General features: G+C 39.9%; 2 protein-coding genes across 7 annotated transcripts in view; one reads left to right on the top strand and one right to left on the bottom strand.

Moving 5' to 3' along the window:
* LOC137757679 (lysine-specific demethylase 6A-like) overlaps nt 1-27,052 on the top strand; it is a 159,172-nt gene that overhangs the window by 10,451 nt on the left and 121,669 nt on the right. For all 6 annotated transcript variants that reach the window (XM_068534286.1, XM_068534285.1, XM_068534284.1 and 3 more), the window contains exon 3: nt 16,498-16,606. In XM_068534286.1, coding sequence (XP_068390387.1) covers nt 16,498-16,606 — 109 coding nt within the window. The remainder of the gene's footprint in view (nt 1-16,497; nt 16,607-27,052) is intronic.
* Nucleotides 22,367-23,296, bottom strand: LOC137757686 (gamma-glutamyl hydrolase-like). Its single transcript, XM_068534301.1, has one exon. The coding sequence runs from the start codon at nt 23,294-23,296 to the stop codon at nt 22,367-22,369; it is 930 nt and encodes a 309-aa protein (XP_068390402.1).

The following is a 27,052-nucleotide window of genomic DNA, read 5'->3' as shown; positions in this document are numbered from 1 at the left end:
CCTTGGTGGTCCAGTGGTAAAGAATCCACCTTCCAATGCAGGGGACGAGGGTTTGATCCCTGGTTAGGGGGTAAGATCCCACGCCTGAGTGCCACAACTACTGAGCTTGTGCGCCTCAACTAGAGCCCCCGTGCTGCAAACTGCAGAGCCAGTGTGCTTTGGAACCCGCGTGCCACAGTTACAGAGCACACGCCCTGGAGCCTGTGCGCTGTAACTAGGGAAGAGAAAACCCACATGCTACAACTAGAGAGAAGGCTGTGCGCCACAACAAAGAGCCTGTGTGCCACACGAAACATCCTGTGTGCCGCAACTAAGACCTGACAAAGCCAAAATAAAAAAAATAATATTAAATAAATCTTTAAAAAAAGAAATAAAATTTGGGAAGTTTCTGTGGTAATTACTTGAAATATTTTTCTATATCCTTTTCCTCTCCCCTGGGATTCTCATTACAGCTAGGTTGTAATGCTCGACATTATCTCCATAGGGGTCAGAAACTCTTTTTTTAAAGTTAAGTATTGTAATTGTTTTGGATTGGACAGTCATATCGATGTATGAAATGTATTTTAATGGCTCTTTTGCTTATTTCATACTTTCTGTTGAGCATATCAACTTTAGCTTTTCATTGTAACTATAAAAATAATATTTTTAGCTCTAATTTCTGTCTGCTTTTCTCATGGCTTTTAATTTGTGTTTAGATTCTGGATGTGTTTATTAATTTGAGCACGTTTTCTTTTATTTCTTTGAACACAGTTTTCTTTATGAATATGTTTGTAATAGCACTTTTGAAGTTTTTGTGAATACATATATAGATTAATTTGGGGTCAGTTTCTGTTGACCTTTTTTTTTTCTTTTTCCTTTTGATTAATACAGGTAATACTTTCCTCTTTTTTTATGTGTTTAGTAATTTTTGAGTAAAAATAGGACATTTTAGATAAGTATTATAGCAATTTTCTTTGGTGGGGGGCTGGATTTACAATGTGGAACTGTCTCCTCTGTGAATGTCTGCACGATATTACACATTTTTGTTTTTCTGTTTTAGCTCTGTAGAAGTTGTCTTACTGTCTTCATAGTCCATAGTTGGGGCAGAAATTTAAAGACACCTCAAACCCATGAACCTTCTGTTCTGTGTAGGATAATTATGTGTGGCTTGCAGAACACATTAAAAGTTGCAGTTTTTAAAATTATTTTACTTTTGGCTGCTTTGGGTCTTTGATGCTGCAAGCGGGCTTTCTCTAGTTGCGGCAAGCGGGGGCTACTCTTTGTTGCGGTGCGAGTGCTTCTCATTGCAGTGGCTTCTCGTTGCAGAGCATGGCCTGTAGGTGTGCAGGCTTCAGTAGTTGGGGCACGCGGGCTCAGTAGTTGTGGCTTGTGGGCTCTAGAGTGCAGGCTCAGTAGTTGTGGTGCACGGGCTTAGTTGCTCCAAGGCATGTGGGATCTTCCCGGATCAGGGACCGAACCCGTGACCCCTGTGTTGGCAGGTGGATTCTTATCGCCACCAGGGAAGTCCCCAAAAGTTGCAGTTTTTAAATCTCCCTTGACTTTCACTTGAGGCTGTCTTGGATCTTTCCCTTGCATGTGTACTTTCTTATCAGCCATGATGTGCTTATGTGCTGCTCAACCCACACTGAGGCTGCAAACTAAAGCTAGAAAAGCCATGAGTTTTTGTCACCCACTGTCATATTTGTTACTTTTACCTTGTATGACTATGGGTTTTCACTAACTCGCCATTTGCATTTGACCTTTTATGTAGCAAAGCTGCTGACTTCAAATCTGTTAAGTATACATTCTATAGTTGAAGCTTTAGCAGCTTCTCCGGAATAAAAGCTTCTGAGTTGTTTTTCTTTAATCTATTTCCAGTGTCCTGAAATTAATGTTTTTGTAACTTTCAAGATTGTATTTAAAATATTTTCCTCTCCTTCCTTTTTTTTTAAAGAGGGTATTAATTATTCTGTTAAATGGTGCCCTTGCTGGAAGTACTTTTTTGGGATACTGCATTTTGTGATGGGGAAGAAAATTTATGTGTAGTTCTTGGCATTGGGCCTGACACAGTGGCAGTTTATTACAAGTTAAATGTTTTATTGGGGGCTTCCTGGTGTCACAGTGCTTAAGAATCTGCCTCCCAGTGTGGGGGACGTGGGTTCAAGCCCGGTCTGGGAAGATCCCACATGCTGCGGAGCAACTAAGCCCATGCGCCACAACTATTGAGCCTGAGCTCTAGAGCCCATGAGCCACAACTACTGAGCCAGTGTGCCACAACTACTGAAGCGTGTGTGCCTAGATGCTGTGCTCCAGAACAAGAGAAGCCACCTCAATGAGAAGCCCATGCAACGCAACGAAGAGTAGCCCCTGCTTGACGCAACTAGAGAAAGCCCGCACACAGCAACAAAGACCCAATGCAGCCAAAATAAATAAATAAAATACATAAATTTTTAAAAATATATTATTTTGGAAAAGACATTTTAATTTGAACTCAGGCAGTGGTTTAGAAATGAAGGGGACAATTTAAAGAGATTTCTTGAAACACACTTTCTTTTGGTTTTTTAAATATACTACTTGCATTGACTTCACTTCTGATTACACTTGAGTATCCTTTGCAGATTTACTCCTTTCCCTACCCATTAGATTATGTTTGATAATATAAACCAAATGATATATATTTAAAATGTGCAGTTTGTTAAGACTTGGTATGTATATAAATATGAAGCCACCACTGAAAGCAACGTAGTGAATATAGCCATCAACCTCTCAATTTTCTTGTGCCCTTGTGTAATCATTCTCTTTTTACCACTGCTGCCCCATTTGTCATTATATAATCACTGATCTGTTTTTTGTTACTAAAGATTAGTTTTGCAGTTTATAGAACTTTCTATAAATGGAATTATACAAAATAAACCGTTTCAGTATTTCTTCCCTCCCTCAGCTTCTTTTCAGGTTCTTTGATTTTGTTCTGTCAGTAGCTTATTCTTTGGAAAACTTGAGCATCTTATTACTTGCTTCTCTGTATGTGTTCTTTGAAGTGCTTGTTCAAGTCTTTCCGTTTTTGAAAGTTACTTTTTTTTAAACTCAGATTTAGGAGTTAAAAAAAATACATATATTTTGGTTTGGATTCTTTTTTTTGGGGGGGGGGAAATTATTTATTTATTCATTTATGGCTGTGTTGGGTCTTAGTTTCTGTGCGAGGGCTTTCTCTAGTTGCTGCAAGTGGGGGCCACTCTTCATTGTGGTGCACGGGCCTCTCACTATCGCGGCCTCTCTTGTTGCGGAGCACGGGCACCAGACGCACAGGCTCAGTAGTTGTGGCTCACGGGCCCAGTTGCACCGTGGCATGTGGGATCTTCCCAGACCAGGGCTCGAACACGTGTCCCCTGCATTGGCAGGCAGATTCTCAACCACTGTGCCACCAGGGAAGCCCTGGATTCTTTATCTGATAAGTAATTTGTAAAACATGTCTCCCATTTTGTGTATTCGTTCTCCTAATATTAGTGTGTTTTGAAGAGCAGAAGTTTTGCAGTTTTCATAAATTTCACCTTTTTTATTCTGTGGATTGTGCTTTTCTTGCTTTATTAAGGATGTCTTTAGCTAAGTTAAGGTAAAAGAGGTTGTCTTCTTTGTTTTCTCATGAATGTCTTATTATTTTATATTTTACCTAGATGTGTAATTTGTTGTTAGTAATTTTGTGCATGCAATATGTCAAAATTCTCATTTTTAATGAATAGATTTTCTTTTTTTAAGTTTTATTTTTTGATGTGGACCATTTTTAAAGTCTTTATTGAATTTGTTGCAGCGTTGTTTCTGTTTTATGTTTTGGTTTTTTTTTTTTTTTTGGACTGCGCTGGGGCTTCATTGCCTCATGCGGCCTTTCTCTGGTTGTAGTGTGGGTGGAAGACGTTGTGTGTGGGCTTCTCATTGCGGTGGCTTCTCTTGTTGCAGAGCACGGGCTCTAGGGCGCCTGGGCTTCAGTAGTTGTGGCTCGCAGGCTCTAGAGCGCAGGCTAAGTAGTTGTGGCGCACGGGCTTAGTTGCTCCTTGGCATGTGGGATATTCCTGGACCAGTACTCGAACCCGTGTCCCCTGCATTGGTAGGTGGATTCTTAACCACTGCATCACCAGGGAAATCGCAGTACTTTGGTTTTTTAGCCCTGAGGCATGTGGGATCTTAGCTCCCCAACCAGGGATCAAACCTGCACCCCCTGCATTGGCAGGCGAAGTCTTGATCCTGAAAGCTCAGCCTCTTGTTCACTGGTGCTGAATCAAATCTCAGAGACAGAGTTTTGGACGAAGTAGAAAAGGATAGCTTTATTACTTTGCCAGGCAAAGGGGGACACAGCGGGCTCTTGCCTCGAAAAACTGTCTCAAACCCAGGAGAATTTGTTGAGGCATTTTATGACAATGCTTCCCAAGGGTGGAGTTGCTGAGAAGTTTAGGGTATGTGCAGGGTCTCAGGTGATCTAATCTTGATGGGCTTCTCTGGTCCCTTTAATCCTGCCTCAGGTGGTTTCTTGGCTGCTCCTCCCTTGATTAGCAACTGTTTGAATCTGCCACTTGGGACTCATGGGAGGTCACGGAGGCTGGAGTCTTGCCTACAAGAAATGGGGGACAAAAAGGCCTCCTTGTCGCCTGTACCCAGGAACCCCACAGGGTCCTGCTCAGTTTCATTCTTAACCATTGGACCCCCAGGGAAGTCCCCAATAAATGGATTTTCAATTGTCCCAGCACCATTTGTTGAAAGGATTACTCCTTTTCCAATGTATTGGTTAAGCTTATTCCTAAATAGGCTGTTTTCATTTTCATGCAATTAAAAATACTGTCTAATTTTCCTTTTGATTTCTTTTTTGACCCCGGTTTATTTATAAATTTGCCATTCAGTCTCCAAATATTATGCTGTTACCAGATAGCTTTATGTTAATGTCAACAAAAAAATTAGTAGTCTAAGAAAGTAAAGGAAAATCTTCAAGCCAACCTGAGGATTATAACTTGGGAGACTGTCTTTCAGAAAGCTCTTAGGATCATTTCACCAGTTAGAAGTCAAGGCACAGTTATCTAAGTTTCCGTGACAAAAGTTACACATCAGAGTAACATTTTGACAGTTTACATAGTCCAGCAATGCAAGTAGTGGGTTATTGTAACGCTTTACAGAATTGAGAAAAGTGTATTACCCAATAAATTACTTGGCTAGTGCCAGGAGAAAATTCCTTTTTTTTTGGTGAGCAGGTATCCCTAGGCCTCTAAGGGGATCTAGTTAACATATAGTATAGATGCCCAAGCACATTAAAGGGGAAGGGGTAGTGGCTCTAACGGCAGAGAAGATTTTATGTTAAATTTTTCTCGTCCTGCTTTAAAGTAATTTTGTTTCATCATTACTGGTTTTTAATTTAATTCCTTTGTTGTTAGAGAATATTCTTTGTATGAATTGAATTCTTTTACATGTATTGAAATTTATTTTATGATCTTTTTTGGTCCATGTTTTGCCTGCACTGGAGAGGAATGTGTATTACTGTTGCCGGGTGGAGTGGTCTATGGATGTGAATTAGGTCAAGTTGGTTGACGGTATTTTCAAGTCTTACAATTCCTTTTTTTGGAGGGGGTTCTTTTTCAGTTCGTCATTTAGACAGAAAGATGTTATATTGTCTGGCTATAATTGTTGGCTTTTCTGATTCACCTCATATTTCTGTTGCCTTTTGCTCCATGTATTTTGGACACCATTTCTAGTTGCATGGAAGTTCAGGACCGTTATGTCCTCCTGGTATCAGATCTTTTTATCATTATTAAATTACTCTATTTATCTTGGTTATAGTCTTTATTTTGAAATGAAAGTGTTACCTGAAAACTGGGTTTGCCTCTTGGTGGATGTCAAGCCAAAAGGCGCAACAAAGCCAAAGACTGATGGAAGGGTTTATTACTTGCAGCAAGTAAGGAGAATACCTGGGATCTTTCCCAAAGCAGTGACTGCAGAATTGGGGAAATTTTAAGTTAAAGGTACATGCGTATTCATGAAGGGGCTTGACAAAAGAGAGTTGGGCAAATGTTGACAGAATTTAAGCTTTAGTTCTGTTGGGTTAAAAAATATTCACAACCTAAAAGTTGAGAGTTATGTTTTATTCGATGGGAATTTTTAGGACTTCAGGCCTGGGAGGCAGCATGTCAGGTAGCCCTGAGAGAACTGCTCTGAGGAGGCGAGTGGGGAGCCAGGTGTTTTGCAACAAAGAGCAGGTGTAACAGGGGAGAGCAAAATCAGACACCACTTTGCATCTGTTTCATTGACTTTAACCTTTGCTTTTCATTGCTTTTGTCAATATAATCATACTAATGGCCTGCCTTAGGGAACTCTGCCCCTCTGCCTGAATGTTAAAGTGCCTTTGTTCAGTTCACAGGGAGACACTCTGACCCTGCCCACCTGTGAATGGCTGCAGAAAAGAAGAAATTAACACATCCCCTCCTTATGCTGGCCAAGCTAGGCAATACTAATGGGCTTTTACTTTACTTCCTCACTTCCTCCCCCTCTCTGTTCTGTAAAAGAAACTGGCAAACAGACCTGGATAAGATGGTGTTTCAGGGACCCTAGTTTGCCATCTTCTTGGTCTGCCAGCTTTCCAAATAAAGTCGTATTCCTTGCCTCAACACCTTGTCTCCTGATTTATAGGTCTGTAATAAATTTGGCTTAGCCAGCCAGGAGCCTAGCTGCTTTGTGGCTAGCTGGCCCCAGTCAGGCGATGTTGGGGCAAGGCCCTAACAGCTGCCGGGACCATGTGTCCTGAGGATCTTCCCTTCAAAATTCCCTGAAGCAGCACTGGCTACCCCTGCCCTTGGCAGTTGGAGCAAGGAATCGACAAACTTCTGCAAGTCAATGGACTCGAATTTGGAGGGTAAGTCACTCCGGTGTGCACACGGGGAACATGTTCCCCCCTCAATTGGAGCATTTCCTTAATGGGACAAGCTAGTTTGTTTGGTTGGGGTACCCTGTTGGAGAGGGGAATTGTTCTTGGACTCTACCTGATTTGGAACCGGTTCGCTGGTTTTGGTTTTGGTTTTGTGTGCATCAATATTGGAATTTGTGCTTTTTGTGTTGGAATTTGCGTCTTTTGTGTTTTGGTGTTATCAAACTTATAAAAATGGGAAATACTCCATCTATCCCGAAGGGGAGCCCTTTGGGGTGTATAGTAGATAAATGGGCAAAACATAGCCATGAGCCTATGACTAAGAAAGACTTGATATACTATTATAATAGGGTGTGGACCCAATATATGTTAGGAACAGAAGAGCGACGGCCCCGGAGTGGCTTACTCAATTACTATCTGATCTCACAGAAGTATTTTGCAAAAGAGCAGGGAAAAGATGAGATTCCATATGCTGTAGAAGCATTTACTCTATTGCATCAGGAGGAAAAGGAATCAGAGGGCTGCCACCTTATGGTGTAGCACTCTGAAGGGAAACCCAAGGGGGATCCTGTTCTACAGGTGAAAGAGGGAGAAAACGAGAGTGGGAACATGTTACTCCAAAACCTAAACCCCCTCCGGCCTATCCAGCTCCCCCACTGGCCAAGAAGCCTGCACTGGCAGTTCTTCCAGCTGCTCCCCCATTCTGCCAACATATTCACGCCTTTCACCATCTTCTGTTTCCCCTACCCATGGGGATCAAATAGAAGTTTCTATGATAACCCCCAAGGCACAAGGACATTGTTTAGTATCACCATCAAAGACCCGACAGGGCACCATGGTGGGACAGGGCACCATGGTGGGACCGGGGCCCACCTCCGTAGCAGGACAATTTCCCTTGCACTGATCTCCTGTTAGGAGGCCAGGGGACTCCCTTAGACTTGAGGCGTCCAATTCTAATTTCCCCTCAGGACCCCGGGTAACTTTGACAGTGGGGAACAAGTTGATTGACTTTCTAATAGATAAGGGTGCCACATATTCTGTGATAAACACCAAGGTGGCACAGAAAACATCTCAGTCTATCCCAGTGATGGGGATTTCTGGAGAAGTACAAAACCATTAATTCTTACAACCTCTAGAATGCCAACTAGGAGACCTTACCCTGAAATACAGCTTCTTATATATGCCAGAGTGTCCAATCCCCCTTTGTGAGAAGAGATCTCCTTTGTAAATTAAATGCTCAAGTAACTTTTTCGCCAGAACAGCTTGACATCAGGGTCCCACCGGAGCATGCTTTAAGCCTGCACATGCCACTCATGGAAACCCCAGAGAAGGAAACAAAATCATCCTAGAAGAAACTTGTCTGTGTCTTTGAGATGGAAATGTCCTATCTGGTCTTCTCAGGAACCCTCATCCCTGCCATCTTTTTAAAATGCAAATTTTGAAAAGAAAGTAAAGTAATTTAGAAATTGACTTGTCAAGGGTAAATAGAAATCCTAAGTGTCTTTTCTGTAAATAAAAAAATTTAACAAGTAAGCTTGATTTGTTCCATCTACCGGAAACCCAACTTTAACGCAGCTACTTATGTAAATTGATGGGTTTTACATTGCATTACCTGACTCAGGGCTGAAATTTTGAAATGAGAACTATGAGGTCTTTCTGTTTGTGTGTTTGAATGTGTCTTTGTCTTTGGATTACATTGCTGAGGTTGACTTGTGGATGAACTCTGTTAAACTGGCTTAAAGAAAAGTAAGCGCTTACAAACCAAACAATTCTAAATACAAGAGAAATTAAGCTAAATGAGTTTCAGGTTCATGTGAACTAGGAAATATTTAGTATTAAATTAATACCTGGTATTGATGTTTAAGTTTGTTGATGCAATTTATATAGACACATCTTTAGAGGCATCAAGTATAATACTTTCAGCGCACCTAGGTTTAATAGAACTTAAATGAAATCTTGTTATATCTGTTGCAAATTTGTCAGCAAGAAAAATCCCTTGATGTGATTTAACTAAAGTAAATGTAAACAAGATAAGAGCCTTTAGGTAAACTCTATAGGAATAATTATGTTCTGAAAATGATCTGAAAGTCTCTCCAGATTTCGGTACTATTACTTGCCTCTTGGTCTTCACTGGAAAGTAAGATTTTTAAGAGTCGGGGATTCTAATTTAAATATGTATTTAAAGCTACTGAAAATAATAAAACATTTCAGTATAGAGTATGTAAGCGAGGTATATGTTTTGAGTAAAAGGAGTTTTATGCATGGTCAGGCTGAGATTAACCTAATTGAGTAAATGAATTTTTAAAAGTAAGCTGGTGCAAAACTTGAATTTGGATTTTCTCTCTGTTAAGAGGACAAGTTTTCTTAAAATGTTGAACTGCCTTTGATAACAGGTTTTAAGTTTCTTTACCTTTGAAGTGATCAGTTCTATATTTGCCTTTGAAATGTTTTACTATTACTTTGGTTTAAGTAACTATTGTTTCTCAGTGACCTATGATCCTATCTGACTGAGTGTTCTAGACCCTTTGAGATATATATATATATATTTCTTTGTTTTTTGACAAAACTTCCTAAATCAAATTCTGATAAAGTTCTTTCGGCCTCTGGCTAACTTTAGTATGCTTCAAAGGGCTCCTGTAACATCCCAAAGAAAGATAGGTTTGTTCAGTATGTTAAATTACATGGGAAGAACTGTCAAATGAGTAGTAAATCTTCATAGGTTATATTGTATGGTAAATGTCACTAATATAGACCTTCTAGAAATTATGTAAAGTTCCTGAAATTAATATATGTCCTGGTATAATGTTATAATTTTAATCTTTATCTTAAAATGTTGTAAGTTACAGCAATTTGGATAAACTTCTTTGCCAAGAAAAATTGTAATCATTTTTAACCTTGCCTCTTTAAGACCTTCATCATTCATAGGCAGCTAAGGTAATGCTTTGCAAAAAACTGCCACATCTTCAAGAAGACTTGTAAAAAGGAAACTTTAGCCAATAAAAGTTTCTTATAACCTTTAGATAATACCACTGGACTGAGTAACAAAGGACAAAACTAATAGGAAACCTGATAATTTTATTCACATCAATGGTAATTAATTACATGGGAATAAATGAACTGATGAATATGATGTATAACTTTATGACTTTGGGAAATATACTAGCTTTAATCTTTATTTTCCAGAAAACTTTTCCTGTTATAAAGTATTTCTTTGTGAACAAAGATTAAGCATTTATCTTTTTCTCTCTACCTGATCCTGCCAGAATTTGGCCTCTCCAGCTGGCTCTCCTGACTTGATATTTTATTGGGACTGGATTACAACTCGTTATGCTAATCATTGCTTTAATTTTGTTCTTCGTTTCCAAATTGTTTGTGGTTTGTGTCTCCCTGATGCACTGTGACTTTGTTAATGTTACTAGCTGCTTTATTTATTTACGTGCGGATTTTCTCTAGTTGCAGTGAGCTGGGGGCTACTCTTCGTTATGGTGCGCGGGCTTCTCATTGTGGTGGCTTCTCTTGTGGAGCACAGGGCTGTAGGCGCATGGGCTTCAGTAGTTGTGGCTTATGGGCTCAGTAGTTGTGGGGCACAGTCTTAATTGCTCTGCGGCATGTGGGATCTTCCTGGACCAGGGCTCGAACCTGTGTCCCCTGCATTGGCAGGTGGATTCTTAACCGCTGCACCTCCAGGGAAGTCCCTAGCTGCATTACTTTTATCCTGTTTATTTTATAAGATTGTTTTCTCTTACAGTACGTACTGTGTAACCAGGCCTCCATACGAAATAGATGATGGCTAACATCATGAGGAAATAGATTAAATAGATTACATTTATAATGTAAAATAATTGTAATAGTGTGATTTCTAGGTATGGGAAGAAGCAACAAGGGAAAATATCTCCTGGATCATATTAGACTATTTAGAGGATCCAGAGAATCTTTAATTATTGATAGGGTCTAATCCAAAAATTAGCACCTGGAGTGGCATATCAACAATTTTTGCCTGACCTTGGATGAGCCTGCCAGTTGTGGAACAAAATTTGATCATGAAATGTCTCCCAAATATTGGTCAAATTCCTGACGAAGAGGGGAAGATCTGAGGAATAGAATGCTTCCTGCCATATCAGTCAGCAGCGATTGCAGCCCTCCAGCGTGAGCCCATGAGCCCTGAGGAAACTCAGACAGGAGAATACCTGCCATCTAGCAGCCATCAGACTGCAGCCACTCCCTCAGTTGAGCTGTGAGGAAACTCAGGATGTGAAAATATAGGATACAAGCCTGAGATAGCTGAGGTGTATATCAAAGGAATAATTTCAGTGAGCCCAGACTCATGCATATTCCCATATATAGAAAAATGCTAAATTTCCTATCTTGAGATGCTCCTGGGTTTGAAGTCCTAAAAAAATTCCTGCTGAATAAAACATAAATCTCAACTTTCAGGCTGTGAATATTGTTTAAGTAGACATTTTCCAAAGAGGAACAAAAGAAGACAAATCTCAGCATTTGGAACAACTGGCACCAATGGTGGGCACTTTCAGAAAGATCCATCTGACGAAGCAGTTAGAACGGTTGTCACCCCTTTTTCCACAATATTGTGGAATGGACATTGACAGTGGGGAATTTTAACAGGGAAGAGCAAAACTGGACTCCACTTTGGAAGTTTCTTTTACATTAACCTTTGCTTTTTGTTGCTTTTTTAACATAATCATACATAATGGCCTGCCTCAGGGAACCCTGCCCCTCTGCCTGAATGTTAAACTAAAGTGCCTTTGTTCAGTTTACAGGGAGACAAACTGACCCGGCCCACCTGTGAATGGCTACAGAAAAGAAGAAATTAATACGTCCCCTCCCCATGCTGGCCTAGCCAGGCAATACTAATGGCCTTTTTACTTTACTTTCTCATGTCCTTCCCTTCTCTGTTCTATAAAAGAAGCTGGCAAACAGACCCTGACAAGATGGTTTTTTGGGGACACTAGTCCGCCATCTTCTCGGTCTGCTGGCTTTCCGAATAAAGTTGTATTCCTTTCCTCAACACCTGGTCTCCTGATTTATTGGCCTGTCATTCGGCCAGCAGAGCGAGCTTCGACTCGGTAACACAGATAGTCGGAACATCAAAAGATTACTGTTAATTAAAGAAAACCAGATATCCCAAGTTAAGGAATTCAGCGCTTTCCTATGTGTGAGAAGATACATACACTGCGCTCACTGGACTCATTCTTTTCATGTGCACCTCAGCTGTCTGGGGCCAGTATCCTGTATTTTCTTTCTTTCTTTTTTTAATGTTTATTTATTCGTTTTGCTTACTTCGGGTCTTAGTTGTGGTATGCCTACTTCTTAGTTGCAGCAAATGAACTCTTAGTTGCGGCATGCGTGCAGGATCTAGTTACCTGACCAGGAATCGAACCCACCCCCCCTGCATTGGGATCATGGAGTCATATGCACTGAATTACCAGGGAATGTTTCGGAGTCCAAGCTCACTCTGCTGTCTGCTCACCATCACTGATGACATTTTTGATTGGATTGTGGGAAGCTGACCTGTCTGTGCATTGTAGGTGGTTAATCAGAATGTCTCCACACTTTGCCAAATGCCCCTGGGAAAGGAGCAAATCCCTACCCCCAACTCCATTCTTCTTGTAAAACCACTGCTGTCATGTTGTTCACCTTCATCTGCTTTGATATTTTATTCTGTCAGCATCAATTTTTACCACCAACAAACCATGTACATGTTTAAGGTCAGACAGACAAAAAGGATGGAAATTTGCTTGAGTTTTGTTTTAAATAGCTAATTACGTATAGTCTACATTTTTAATTAGTCTTTTGACTTCACATAGTATTATTAAAAAATCAAGTGTCTCTTGTAGCTTACTCTTCTAGCATCAGTGGGATATATCTCTATTTACTTATATTCCTTTAAACAGAGTTCACGTATCTAGTATCAGAAATTATAACACATTAAAAAATGTAGGAGTTTTAGTGTTACTGAACTAGACCTGGGTCTGACACCAGTTTGTGGTGAAGGAAAGTTCAGCCTTTATTGATTGCAGGGTGCCATCAAGAAGTCAAGGCAACTAATGCTCAAAAAAACTCAAACTTCCTGATGGGTTTCAGGGAAGAGTTTTTAAGGGCCAGATTTGGGGTGGGCGGGGCATGAGTGTGTGATCAGCTCCTGCACAATTCTCTGATCTGGCTGATGGTGAGGTAACAGGGCGGATGTCACAGGTGTCAGTTAACACTGTCGATTCTCAGGCTCTAGTAGGCCTGGGGAGCTGCGAACTCATGGTCATCAAGTAGTTAACATCCACCATTTGGTGGGGGTTTTCACATCTGTAAAATAGCTCAGGAATGTGCATCAGATACTGTTGTTACCTAGGTACTTCAGATAGGAGACAAAGCAGAGGGTATGGGGGAGGTGTCTGTCCCAGGAAGGCCCCAGAGGGTCCTGCTTAGTTACATCACTATGAAAGGCTGACGTGTAAGTACCTGGAGACTGTCTTTTTTTCCACCACCTTGTTCACCTTCATCTCCTTTGATATTTGATTCTGTCAGCATCATCTTTTATCACCGACATGTATTTAGTGGTGGGTTACTAATCGGGTACTCAAGCCTGAGTTATGGGCGGATGCATTTAAATTCCTAGTTCTTACTAGGCATTATCTTTCATGAGTAAATCAGTGATACTCTTAATTTTGTTACTGAACTCAAGTCTGTGTACCCAACCAACACACAGTGAGGCCAAACAATACAGAAACATTGGAGTTTGGAACAGAGAAAGGTTTATTGCAGGGGCGAGCAAGGAGAGTGGGGGACCTGTGCCCCCCAAAACCCTGAACTCCCCAAAGGGTTTCAGCAAAGCGTTTTTAAAGGCCAGGTGAGGAAGGGAGAAGGTAGGGTATGTGATCAGCTCTGGCACAATTTTCTGGTTGGTTGATGTTGAGGTAATAGGACAGTTAATATTATCAGTGTTCAGGTGCCATTAGGTCTGGGGGCTCATGATCATCAGTAGTTAATTTCTTATATTTGGTGGTGGTTTTAGCATCTGTAAACTCAGGAAGTGTGCATCAGATACTATGTAGGTACTTAGGAGCTACATCAGGATATGTGGCTGCTACAGCAGAGAATATGGGGGAAGGGTCAGTCCTGGGAAGACCCCATAGGGTCCTGCTCAGTTACAATTTTAGATGTGAACAATTGTGTATTAATAAAGAAGCAAAAGGCACTGGCAGTGGTATGAATGTATAATGATGAGGGGGATATATATTGTGTGTTAGTATTCATTTGCTTAAATCGTGGAAATTTCTATTGTTGATATTTTAAATATTTTTTGAGTCAGAAAACTCATTTGCCCATTAAGTTAAGTAGATATAGAAAGTTAGAAACTATTACAGATTTGAAGTTTCTAAATAACATATGAGTTTAAAAAGTAAGAAAATAACCGAAGATTTATTTAGAATGCCTATATTAATTTTAAAATGTCAAATTTATTGTTTTATTAATGTAAGTTTTTAAAATGATCAGTGTATTTAAGGTATTAAGTCTTTAATGTTAAAGTACTTCGGTAAGTTTTGTGTTTTGTATTATAACCATCTGCCAGGTAGAAATCATAGATGACTTGAGTAAGAGAGAATCTTGAAATTTTGTATTTCCTAATTATAGTGATTTCTGGGACTCAAGAGTAGATTCAGACTTTTAATTGTTTTCTTGATTTGGTACTTTTGCATAGTTAGCTAAGTGTATTAGAGAACCATTGACCAAAACTGCCTGCCTTCACCAGCCATGCATAGTGATAGCTGCTTCCCTGAGTTGTCTCACAGTAGGAGGTCCTGATGAATGTGGTGCTGCTGCGGAAAACTAACCTGGAGAATTTGGGAGGGGCTGAAAGGAGGAGGGACCATCATAAGTTGTAAAATGAACCCTTGATCAATTTTAAGCTCTTAACAACTTTGCACAGTGATGTTAATTGTATCACTCTCTAAAAACGTATTGGTATGTCTCTGGTCAGTAACGTGTTAAGAATAATGACAGGAAGATATTAAGTTTCTAAGATCTCTTGTGGTTAGTGTTGATGCAGATAAGCAATAATCAATCTTTAATTAAGGTTAAGAAAGAGTTTTATTCAAGCCAAACTGAGAACTCTAGCACAGGGGCCAGCGTAGCCTCTCAGTAGCTCTGAGGAACTGTTCCTTGAAGCATGGTTTTCAGCACAGTCTTACACTTATCAGAACAAAGAACATATATCAAACATGACAGGGTTACATTCCTTCCAGGTTTCAAAAGAGATGGATACAGCTGGACAGCATGACCTTGGAAAGCGAACCTTGTCTTCCAAGGAGTGTTAACACGGACACTATAGGAAGGGAGTTTTTTATCCTTATCTTTGAACATGAAGTTCTTTATGTTAATGGTTAAACCAGATGTGCTATGTGTGTTTGATAGGTAATAGGTCAGGCTGTTTTAGTTCACACAAAGTTTAGGCTGAACCATCTAAAAGCCAGAATGACTTACCCATATCTTTTTTTTTTTTTGTCCATGCCACTCAGCTTTGCAGAATCTCAGTTCCCCGACAAGGGATTGAACCTGGGACATGGCAGTGAAAGTGTGGAAACCTAACCACTAGACCATCAGGGAACTCTCCTCCATATCTTAATACATGAAAAAGTTTCCCATTGTTAGTGACAACTCTGCAGAACATTGTTCTTTATGATGTTTTTAATAAATCATTTCTTCTTTTTGCAGACTTCTGAAGTTAAAAAAAAGGGGATTCTTTAAGTGTTATTTTTTTCTCTAATAAAAGTGTGAGAGGTATCTGTGGGTATTGGGGTGGGATAATATTCAAGTTAGTATGTTTGAAATATATGAAGAGCATTAGTAAGAAAACAATTGATGTATTTTCCAGAAAATACACTAAATTGTGTATGGTGGTCTAAAAGCTAGTGTTTCTTTGCAAAGATAGCTGATCAGTACAGATGGTAGGTACTGTTGATCAACTTGGTTCAATAGAAATGTTGTGAAGCACAAAATTTTAATGTCTTTTGTGATTTTTAAATTTTATAACAACTGTATTAGAAATAGTAAAAAGAAACATGAAATTAAATAATATATTTTATTTAACTTAATGGTTAACATAAAATTGTTAGTTAATATTTTACTGTTTTGTATGCAGTCTTTGTAATCTGTTGTCTAGTTTACATTTACAGCACATCTCAATTTGCACTTGCTACATTTCAAATGTTCAAAAATCACATGTAGTTATTAGCTCCCTAAATTCAAGAAAGTTCTTTCTGTGTTTATTTGAGAGTAGTTTTGTTATGTGAACAAGAATCAAAGTTATAATTTAGTTATACAGTTAACAAAGTCATTAAGGGAACTCCTAAGTTATCTTATTTGGCAGGTTTTAGTCCCCCCTTTTTTCGTATGGGAGAGCACTTTGATCATCAGCAGTGGCTCCTTTAATATGTAATTAGAAAGCTGTTTCTTCTAATTTCTGAGAGAAATTGAGTCCTGTGTCTGTGGTAGAGCTGACACTGATTGTTCTGATTTCTCAGGTGATCTCATGGGGTGTATATGCGTTCTCAGAAAGGATACAATTAGGATTTTACCTTTTTCTTAATACTTATATTTTTCATTTCTAGGCTGTTCGCTGCTACGAATCTTTAATCTTAAAAGCTGAAGGAAAAGTGGAGTCTGAATTCTTTTGTCAGTTAGGTCACTTCAACCTCTTACTGGAAGATTATCCAAAAGGTAATCTTTTTCTCTTTTAAAATTTCTGCTTAATTTATGTTTGTGTCATATAAAAATGTAATTGCTTTTACTTTTTATCAAGGCACTTAGAACTGTTGTTTAGTTTCTTCTAAGCTCAAACAAAACAAGCAATGAGAAACAGAGTAGATGGAAATGTGAAAATTTTACGTAATTCCATGTAAATATTCAATAAATTTGATCATTATATAAAACTCATAACAACATACATGTGTGTTGCTGCTGTGCTTGCCTTTTTGAAAACCTGTGTTTAAAACCTTATCACAGAAAGAGATGTCGTTTGATATTTTCATCTATAAATACAAATGTGGAACTTTTCAGAAGAGTAACCCTGGCGTGTTTTCCAACACCATTAAACAATTTTCCAGTTGTCACTGTTCTATAAATTTTACTCAATTTTGACACTATTTATCTGGAGATAAAACAGGTCCCACAGGTAAAGGACTCAGTCCCACGTGACTGTCCCTCTTTAGAAGCCAGTTGTGTCAGGGTTGTTATGTGTCGTACTGATGATCCAGCTGTAAATCAGAGTTTCCCAAACCCCCTCCTTGAATTTGATTTATTTGTTAAAATGACTCACAAAGCTCAGGGAAACATTTACCAATTTATTATAAAGGATATTGTAAAGGATACAAATGAACAGCTAAATGAAGAGGTACATAGATGAGGTCTGGAAGTTTCCTGAGCTCAGGAACTTATTTCCCTGAGGAATTGGATGCATCAAATCTCAGTTTCCAGGAATTTATTGTAGAGCTTAATCTGCACGCTTTCTCCCACCTACCTGCCTCATCCTAAGGATACCTAAGGGCTCGCTGTTAAGTCATCTTATTAGCATTAAGTGAATAAGTGGCTCTTAAAAACAGAAACACTCTTCACTCAGGAAGTTCCAAGTATTTTAGGAGCTCTCTATCATGAGACCTTAGGCCAAATATATTTTTTTAATGTATTGAAACACAAACAGCATTTCTTATTTTTGTTCTTGATTTTTAAAAAATTTTCCATTTAAGTTAGAAAATATTCGAAAATCTGACATTTATTCATGGCATTGTATGGTATACTGATAATCTTCTCTAAGTTTGAGCTGTTGACTGAAAAAATGTACAACCAGAAGGTTGAGAGTTATGTTTTATTTGGTTGAAAAAACTGAGGACTTAAGCCTGGGACACAGCATCTCAGATAACTCTGAGAGATTGCTCCACAGAGACAAGGTGGGGAACCCAGGCGTATAGGAGTTTTTGCAGCAAAGAACAGGTAGTCGGAACATCAAAAGATTACTGATTTTTTCTTTTTTTTTACATGGAGAACATATGTTTTCTTTCTTTCTTTTTTGCTTTTTTGTTTTTTGTTTTTGGCCTGGCTCAGGCTTTCTCTAGTTGTGGCAAGTGGGGGCTACTCTTCCTTGCGATGTGCGGGCTTCTCATTGTGGTGGCTTCTCTCATTGTGGACAGCTTTACTTCTTCCTTTCTGATTTGGATTCCTTTTAGTTCTTTTTCTTCTCTGATTGCTGTGGCTAAAACTTCCAAAAGTTTGTTGAATAATAATAGTGAGAGTGGGCAACCTTTTCTTCTTCCTGATCTTAGAGGAAATGGTTTCAGTTTTTCACCGCTGTGAACTATGTTGCCTGTGGGTTTGTCACATATGGCCTTTATTATGTTGAGGTAGGTTCTCTATGGCTACTTTCTGGTGAACTTTTATCATAAATGGGTTTTGAATTTTGTCAGAAACTTTTTCTGCATCTATTGAGATGATCATATGATTTTTATCTTTCAGTTTGTTAATATGGTGTATCACATTGACTGATTTGCATATATTGAAGCATCCTTGCATTCCTGGGATAAACCCCACTTGATCATGGTGTGTGATCCTTTTAATGTGTTTTTGGATTCTGTTTGCTTGTATTGAAGATTTTTGCATCTACGTTCGTCAGTGATATTGGCCTATAGTTTTCTGTTTTTGTGACATCTTTGTCAGGTTTTGGTATCAGGGTGTTGGTGACTTTGTACAATGAGTTTTCGAGTGTTCCTCCCTCTGCTATATTTTGGAAGAGTTTGAGAAGGAAACTTGTTAGCTGTTCTGCACATGCTTGATAGAATTCGTCTGTTAAGCCATCTGGTCCTGGACTTTTGTTTGTTGGAAGATTTTTAATCACAGTTTCAATTTCAGTGCTTGTGATTGGTGTGTTTACATTTTCTATTTCTTCTGGTTCAGTTTTGGAAGGTTGTGGTTTTCTAAGTATTTTTCCGTTTCTTCCATGTTGTCCATTTTATTGGCATATGGTTGCTTATAGTAATCTCTCACAATCGTCTGTATTTCTGCTGTGTCAAATTTTACTTCTTCCTTTCCATTCTAATTATGTTGATCTGAGTCGTCTTTTTTTTTCTTTTTTTAAAAAATTAATTAAATTTTGGCTGCGTTGGGTTTTGTTGCTGTCTGCAGACTTTCTCTAGTTGCGGCAAGCAGGAGCTACTCTTCTTTGCAGTGCACGGGCTTCGCATTGCGGTGGCTTCTCTGGTTGCGGAACACGGGCTCTAGGCGCATGGGCTTCAGTAGTTGTGGCACGCGGGCTCAGTAGTTGTGGCGCACACGCTTAGTTGCTCCTCGGCATGTGGGATGTTCTTGGACCAGGGCTCGAACTGATGTCCCCTGCATTGGCAGGCACGTTCTTAACCACTGTGCCATCAGGGAAGTCCCTCCTTTTTTTAGTGATGAGTCTGGCTAATGGTTTGTCAATTTTGTTTATCTTCTCAAAGAACCAGCTTCTAGTTTTATTGATCTTTGCTATCGACTCTTTCATTTCTTTTTCATTTTTTTTTTTTTTGATGTGATCTTTATGATTTCTTTCCTTCTGCTAACTTGGGTTTTTTTGTTCTTCTTTCTGTGATTGCTTTAGGTGTAAGGTTAGGTTGTTTATTTGAGATGTTTCTTGTTTCTTGAGGTAGGATTGTATTGCTGTAAATTTCCTTCTTAGAAGGAATTTGTTGCATTCCGTAAGTTTTGGGATGTCGTGTTTTCATTGTCATTTGTCTCTAGGTATTTTTTGATTTCCTCTTTGATTTCTTCATTGATCTGTTGCTTATTTAATAGCGTATTGTTTGGCCTCCATGTGTGTGTATTTTTTACAGTTTTTTTCCTGTAATTGAAATGTAGTTTCACAGCATTGTTTTTGGAAAAGCTATTTGATACAAATTCAATTTTCTTAAATTTACCAAGACTTGATTTGTGACCCAAAATATGATCTATCCTGGAGAATGTTCTGTGAGTGCTTGAGAAGAAAGTATATTCTGTTGGTTTTGGATGGAATGTCCCATAAATATCAATTAAGTCCACCTGGTGTAATGAGTCATTTAAAGCTTGTGGTTCCTTATTTATTTTCAATTTGGATGTTCTGTGAAAGTGGGGTGTTAAAGTTCCCTAACATTATTGTGTCAGTTTTCCCTTTAATGGCTCTTAGTTAGCATTTGCCTTATGTATTGAGGTGTGCTTATCTTTTGTGCCTAAATATTTACATTTGTTATATCTTCTTGGATTGATTCTTTGATCATTATGTAGTGTCTTTCTTTGTCTGTTGTAATAGTCTTGATTTTAAAGTCCATTTTGTGTGATAAGGGAATTGGTACTCCAGCTTTCTTTTGATTTCCACTTGCATGGTATACCTTTTTCCATCCCCTCACTTTCAGTCTGTATGTGTCCCTAGGTCTGAAGTGGGTCTCTTGTAGACAGCATATATATGGGTCTTGTTCTTGTATCCATTTAGCCAGTCTTTTAGTTTTGGTTGGAGAATTTAATCCATTTACACTGAAGGTAATTATCGATATGTATGTTCCTATTACCATTTTCTTAATTGTTTTGGGTTTGGTTTATGTAGGTCTTTGTGTGTTTCTTGCCTCAAGAAGTTCCTTTAGCATTTGGTTTATAGCTGGTTTGGTGGTGGTGAATTCTCTTAACATTTGCTTGTCTGTACAGGTTTTAATTTCTCTGTGAAGTCTGAATGAGATCCTTGCTGCGTAGAGTAATCTTGGTTGTAGGTTTTCCCCTTTCATCGATTTTTTAAAAAAATTTTATTTATTTTTATTTATTTTTGTCTGTGTTGGGTCTTCGTTTCTCTGTGAGGGCTTTCTCTGGTTGCGGCGAGCGGGGGCCACTCTTCATCGCGGTGCGTGGGCCTCTCACTGTCGCGGCCTGTCTTGTTGTGGAGCACAAGCTCCAGACACACAGGCTCAGTAGTTGTGGCTCACAGGCCTAGTTGCTCCACGGCGTGTGGGATCTTCCCAGACCAGGGCTCGAACCCGTGTCCCCTGCATTGGCAGGCAGATTCTCAACCACTGCACCACCAGGGAAGCCCAATCGATTTTTTTTAATGTTTATTTTTATTTATTTTTTTGGTTGTGCTTGGTCTTAGTTGCGGCTGTTGTGTTCCTTAGTTGTGGTGTGTGAACTATTAATTGTGGCATGCAAACTCTTAGTTGTGGCATGCATGTGGGATCTAGTTCCCTGACCAGGATCAAACCCAGGCCCACTGCATTCGGAGCATGGAGTCTTATCCACTGCGCCACTAGGGAAGTCCCCCCTTTCATCACTCTAAATACATTGTGCCACTCCCTTCTGGCTTGCAGAGTTTCTGCTGAAAGATTAGCTGTTAACCTTATGGGGATTCCTTTCTATGTTATTTTTTGCTTTTCCTTTGCTACTTTTAATATTTTTTTTGTATTTAATTTTTGATAGTTTGATCAATATATGTCTCGGCATGTTTGTCCTTGGATTTATCCTGTATGGGACTCTCTGTGCTTCCTGGACTTGATTGACTATTTCCTTTCCCATGTTTGGGAAGTTTTCAACTATAATCTCTTCAAATATTTTCTCAGACCCTTTCGTTTTCTCTTCTTTTTCTGGGACTCCTGTAATTTGAATGTTGGTGCGTTTAATGTTGTTCCAGAAGTCTCTTAGGCTGTCCCCCATTCTTTTCATTCTTTTTTTCTTTATCCTGCTCTGCGGTAGTTATTTCCGCTGTTTTATCTTCCAGGTCACTTACCCCTTCTTCTGCCTCAGTTATTGTATTGACTCCTTCTAGCAAATTTTTAATCTGATTTACTGTGTTTTTCATCATTGTTAACATTTCTTGCATATTCTTGATCTTTTCCTCCATTCTTTTTCTGAGGTCCTGGATTGTCGTTTCTATTATTATTCTGAATTCTTTTTCTGGAAGGTTGCCTATGCCCACTTCATTTAATTGTTTTTCTGGGGTTTTATCTTGTTTCTTCATCTGGTACATAGTTCTCTGCCATTTCATTTTGTCTGTCTTTCTGTGAATGTGGTTTTCGTTACACAGGTTGCAGGATTGTAGTTGTTCTTGCTTCTGCAGTCTGCCCTGTGATGGATGAGGGTATCTAAGAAGCTTGTGCAAGCTTCCTTTTTTATTTTTATTTTTGTATTTTCAGTAAATTTATCTTTTCTATTCTTTAGATAAAAGAAACCTTTTCCATGAAAAACATTCAGATTATGTATCTGCTTCAATGACTGATTATCATATGGGGTATAAATAGTTGAATATCCTGAATGAAGAATCAGAGCCAGTAACATCATAGAAAAGGAATCTCTGTGGCCTTGTATTATCGTCATGAGTAGCAAGTTGTTATAACAGTTTAATCATGGAGTTAATCAAAATTTCTCTGTTAACATTGAAAACTTTCAATCAAATATATAACTTCGCTGAAATAAAGAAATGTCTCCAGTATAAACTGGCTGTTACTGATAAATTAGTGCTTTGCCTTCTTCAACATCAGATTCAAAATGGTGATTGTTTTTCTGAGCTTCAGCCACAAAGAACTCTGCTAAATCAAAAGCAGCCCTCACAGCATTAGGTGCATGGGGAATGCCTTTTACTTTCCTCCATTCATAAGGTGCTTTCTCTGGATGCCACTGGACACCGTATACTGAATACTGATATCCTTCCATTGTTGAAATAAACTCAATACAGCCATCTGTATTTGTAGTTAATATATTGAAAGACGTCTTTAACTTTTCATTCTTTGTAAAATTCTTCACAGAGAGGCTCCACTTGTGGAAATTTGCAGTCAGAGGTTCTATTGCTAATGACAGCAGCAAGTCAGCAGGAAAATTCTGGAACATTCTGCTCTGTAGTGGACCTCTAGTGAAGTTAATTGGCATTTTAATTCCAACACTGTCTGTGAGGGTTAATAAGCTCTCTCCATTGACCAGATAAGTAAGCTCTTTAAATCCAAGGCAGGTCCCCCATGTGGGAAAATAGTTTCCATTGCCAAAACTCTGGAATAATAAGAAATAATTGGGGTTTAGCTGTTCGGCCAGCTTGTAAAATATTTTGGCCTCGTGGGTGTAACCTGACTTCATGAGGTTAACACTTCCTCCAAGGAAAAGGGTCCCATTAATAGATTTGAAAAGCTTTTCATACTCTTTATCTTTAAGATAAAGCCTTACGGGTACAACTCTCGCACCTGCGGACTCCAGATACTTTACATAGGATGCAGGAATATAATATTTTCTCAGGATTTTCATGTCCTCACTGTGGCATCTTTGCATTAATATTCTGATGATGGTGTTCTTGGAGGTTGGGGTGGGAGCAGCCGACAGCCCAAGGCTTGCCGCCCTGCCCAGAACCAGTCCCAGCATGCTCAGCATAGGACCGAAGCTTGCCATTGCACTTGCTGCCTCGTTTCAAAGGCACTGTGGGCGTGCAGCCAAGTGAGGCAGCAATGGACTCCTGTCCGATCCTGTGCAAGAAGCTTCCTGATGGGAGGGACTGGTGGTGGGTAGAGCTGGGTGTTGTTCTCGTGGGCAGAGCTCAGTAAAACTTTAATCTGCTTGTCTGCTGATGCGTAGGACTGGGTTCCCTCCCTGTTGGTTGTTTGGTCTGAGGTGACCCAGCACTGGAGCCTACCCGGTTCTTTGGTGGGGCTAATGGTGCACTCCAGGAGGGCTCATGCCAAGGAGTACTCCCAGAACTTTTGCTGCCAGTGTCCTTGTCCCCGTGGTGAGACACAGCTGCTCCCCGCCTCTGCAGGAGACCCTCCAACACTAGCAGGTAGGTCTGGTTCAGTCTCCCCTGGGGTCACTGCTCCTTCCCCTGGGTCCCGATACGCACACTACTTTGTGTGTGCCCTCCAAGAGTGGAGTCTCCGTTTCCCCCAGTCCTGTCGAAGTCCTGCAATCAAATCCCACTAGGCTTCAAAGTCTGATTCTCTAGGAATTCCTTCTCCCGTTGCCGGACCCCCAGGTTGGGAAGCCTGATGTGGGTCTCAGAACCTTCACTCCAGTGGGTGGACGTCTGTGGTATAAGTGTTCTCCAGTCTGTGAGTCACGCACCCAGCAGTTATGGGATTTGATTTTACTGTGATTGCGCCCCTCCTAGCATCTCACTGTGGCTTCTCCATTGTCTTTGGATGTGGGGTATCTGTTTTGGTGAGTTCCAGTGTCTTCCTGTCGATGATTGTCCAGCAGCTAGTTGTGATGCTGGTGCTCTTGCAAGAGGGAGTGAGTGCGTGTCCTTCTCCTCCACCATCTGGCCCGAGGACTTAATGAAGCTCAGGTTCTTTATGTTTCATCACAGAAAGAATTCAGTGAGAGACAAAGTGATAGGAAGAAATGGTTTTATTTAGAGAGGTACACATTCCATGGACAGAATGCGGTCCATCTCAAAAGGCAAGAATGGCCTTGGGAGAAACACACTCCACAGACAGAGTGTGGGCCACAGAGTGTGGGCCATCTCAGATGGCGAGAGGCCCTGAAATATCAGTTTTAGGTTTTAATAATTGAGCCAAGACTGTAGTGTCAGGTGATGTTTGCTGTGTTTACTTAAGAGCTTTCTTCTAGGAATATTTTGTTTCTGTCAAGGTCAGAAGATTGAAAAGATGTTTTATCAATTTGGTTTTTTCTGTAATTTTGGCATGTCAAAAGGGCTCGATCCTGGCCATTTAATAGCTCAGACAAGTGCTTACAAGCACTGGCTCTGTTTCCATTGTACATAAAGACAGCTGGAGTTCCAGTGAGCGGCTGTCCGTCAGGGAGCTGCTTGTCCTTTGTGGCACCGTTTCTATTTGGGAGCCCAAGTCAGATGTGATGTGAACAACTTTCTGAGGCCAGTGTAATGGATCAGCTGCTTCTGAGTGTAGCTTCCCAAGGAGTACCCTTGAGTGAGGTTCAAGTGTTTTATATGTGTTGGTTTCTCCCTCCAACAGTCTAAAACTGCTGTGGGTGCTCAGAGCACTAGGTGATCAGCCTTATTGTACATGTGCCCTTGTGTCCGTGTCTCCCCCCACCCCCTCCCCGAATTTACTTAGTGGTTGTAGTGGGATCTCCTGTAGGACAAGTAACATGGCAGAGGATTGATCCTCAGACACTTCTGCTAGATTCTCAGTTAGCTGAAAACTCTTTGTGGTCAAAAGGAGCAAAAGTCTCTGTTATGGGGCTTCCCTGGTGGCGCAGTGGTTGAGAATCTGCCTGCCAATGTAGGGGACACGGGTTCGAGCCCTGGTCTGGGAAGATCCCACATGCCACGGAGCAACTGGGCCCGTGAGCCACAATTGCTGAGCCTGCGCGTCTGGAGCCTGTGCTCTGCAACAAGAGAGGCCGCCATGGTGAGAGAGCCGCGCACTGCGATGAAGAGTGGTCCCCACTTGCCACAACTGGAGAAGGCCCTCGCACAGAAACGAAGACCCAGCACAGCCATAAATAAATAAATAAAAGAACGTGAATTTCTAAAAAAAAAAAAAAAAAGTCTCTGTTATTTTGAGCTGAGCAGGGTCAGTCTGTCATTTCACCAGCAAACAGTTAGTTCAGACCATATATGTATAATCTTTACAATTTAAGACAAATTAAAAAAAAAAGGCAGGCCAACCCAGCTCACTTTACAGTTTCCTCTATGTCCCTGCCCAGGAAACATACTGGTATCCCCTTAGGACTCCAAGTCCCAGGAAAACCAATTCAGGACATCATTTAAAGCAATGATGTTTGGATATAAGGAGAACTCATTAAAGCACCTAAGGAATACTGAGAATGGAGGTGGGGCATAGGGCCTGTTCTGGTACCAAGTGCTGTGTCAGGGTGGACTTCAGGTGTCCCACCTCTGTTATTTTGTCAGCTACACCAAGGAAATATTGATGAAACTTTAATTAATAACCAAATTAAGAAGAAACAATAATTTTATGTGAGGCAAATCGAGGATTATAACCCAGGAGACAGACACTCTGAGAAGTGTTCTATTAGAAGTTGAAGACAGAGTCATAATACGTTTTCAAGACAAAGAAGACAAAGGATCATATATCACATGACATACTGACATTTTACATAAAGTTCACCAAGGATGTGTAGTCTAGGTAAGCACGTATAAAGGTAGCAGCAAGTCACCATGGACCCCTACAGAGTTGGAAAGAGCACTATTATTTAAGTTACATTTGCTAGCATTAGAAGACAGGAAAAAAATGATCCTTGTGGTTCAGCAGGCACTCCAGTCTTTAAGAAGGTCTGGTTAATGTGTAATACAGGTTGCACGCTGCACATTAGGGATAGAGGGAGGAGGTCCAAATGGACACACAGAGAGAATTTCATGTTTAAATTCTTTTGTCCTGCCTTAAAATATAAATTTTATTCGATCAGTGACATACCTTTGTCTGATTTTTTTGACTGATTTTATGGCTGAATAATGTTTTTCTGTATGGAGGGAGCACAGTTTGTTTATCCATTATATTTATTAATTAAAAAAATATTAAACATTTGGCTATTAATGTTAAGCCCTGTTTATCTTTAAGTACCCTATGGTGGTAGCAATGATAAGGCATTTGTACATAGTATTTCATTAAAAAATTAATATAATGAAGAGGCCTAAAATTGCACAGATATATTACTTGAGCATGTAGAGAGAAGTAGCACTGAGTTTGTATACCAAGAAAGGCTATAGGGAAGTGACATTTCACACTGGGTTTTAGAAAATAAATAGAATTTTCACAACTAGAAAACTGAAGATGAATGGTTTTAGAGGTGGTGAAAAATGGTTTTTTGTGGGGAGTTGAGTTGTATCTCAGCTGTACTTCAGAAAGCTTAAGTAGGCAGTGATAAATGGGTTGAATAGAGAATGATGAGCTGTAAAATTGTAATAGTCCAAGTGATGAATAACGTTGAAATTCTGTTAGACTGGAGAAATATAAAGGATGAGTTATATACTTGGGGGGTGTTAGTTACAAAGAATTTCTAAGACCTTGTCAGTGTGATGAAGGTGGGTATGAATTGATTGAGTGTTCTAGTATCCAGATAGAAACAGCGAATCAGGAGAGAAGAGAATGTTCTAGAAATCAGTGTTTGTTAGACTGAAGAAGTCTGTTTCATTGCTTCTTTCAAGGGAGTTTTCTTGGTCTCTGTCTGTTCTGGCTGTTCCGTACCAGTTGCTGCATTCTCCTCTGA

The sequence above is a fragment of the Eschrichtius robustus genome (genome assembly GCF_028021215.1).
Source record: "Eschrichtius robustus isolate mEscRob2 chromosome Y unlocalized genomic scaffold, mEscRob2.pri SUPER_Y_unloc_3, whole genome shotgun sequence".
NCBI classification, from domain to species: Eukaryota; Metazoa; Chordata; class Mammalia; order Artiodactyla; family Eschrichtiidae; genus Eschrichtius; species Eschrichtius robustus.
This window is presented reverse-complemented; position numbering and strand designations above follow the sequence as displayed.

Excerpts from the sequence above, each read along its gene's own strand:
- LOC137757686 (XM_068534301.1), bottom strand. The coding sequence starts at position 23,296 with ATGGCAAGCTTCGGTCCTATGCTGAGCATGCTGGGACTGGTTCTGGGC.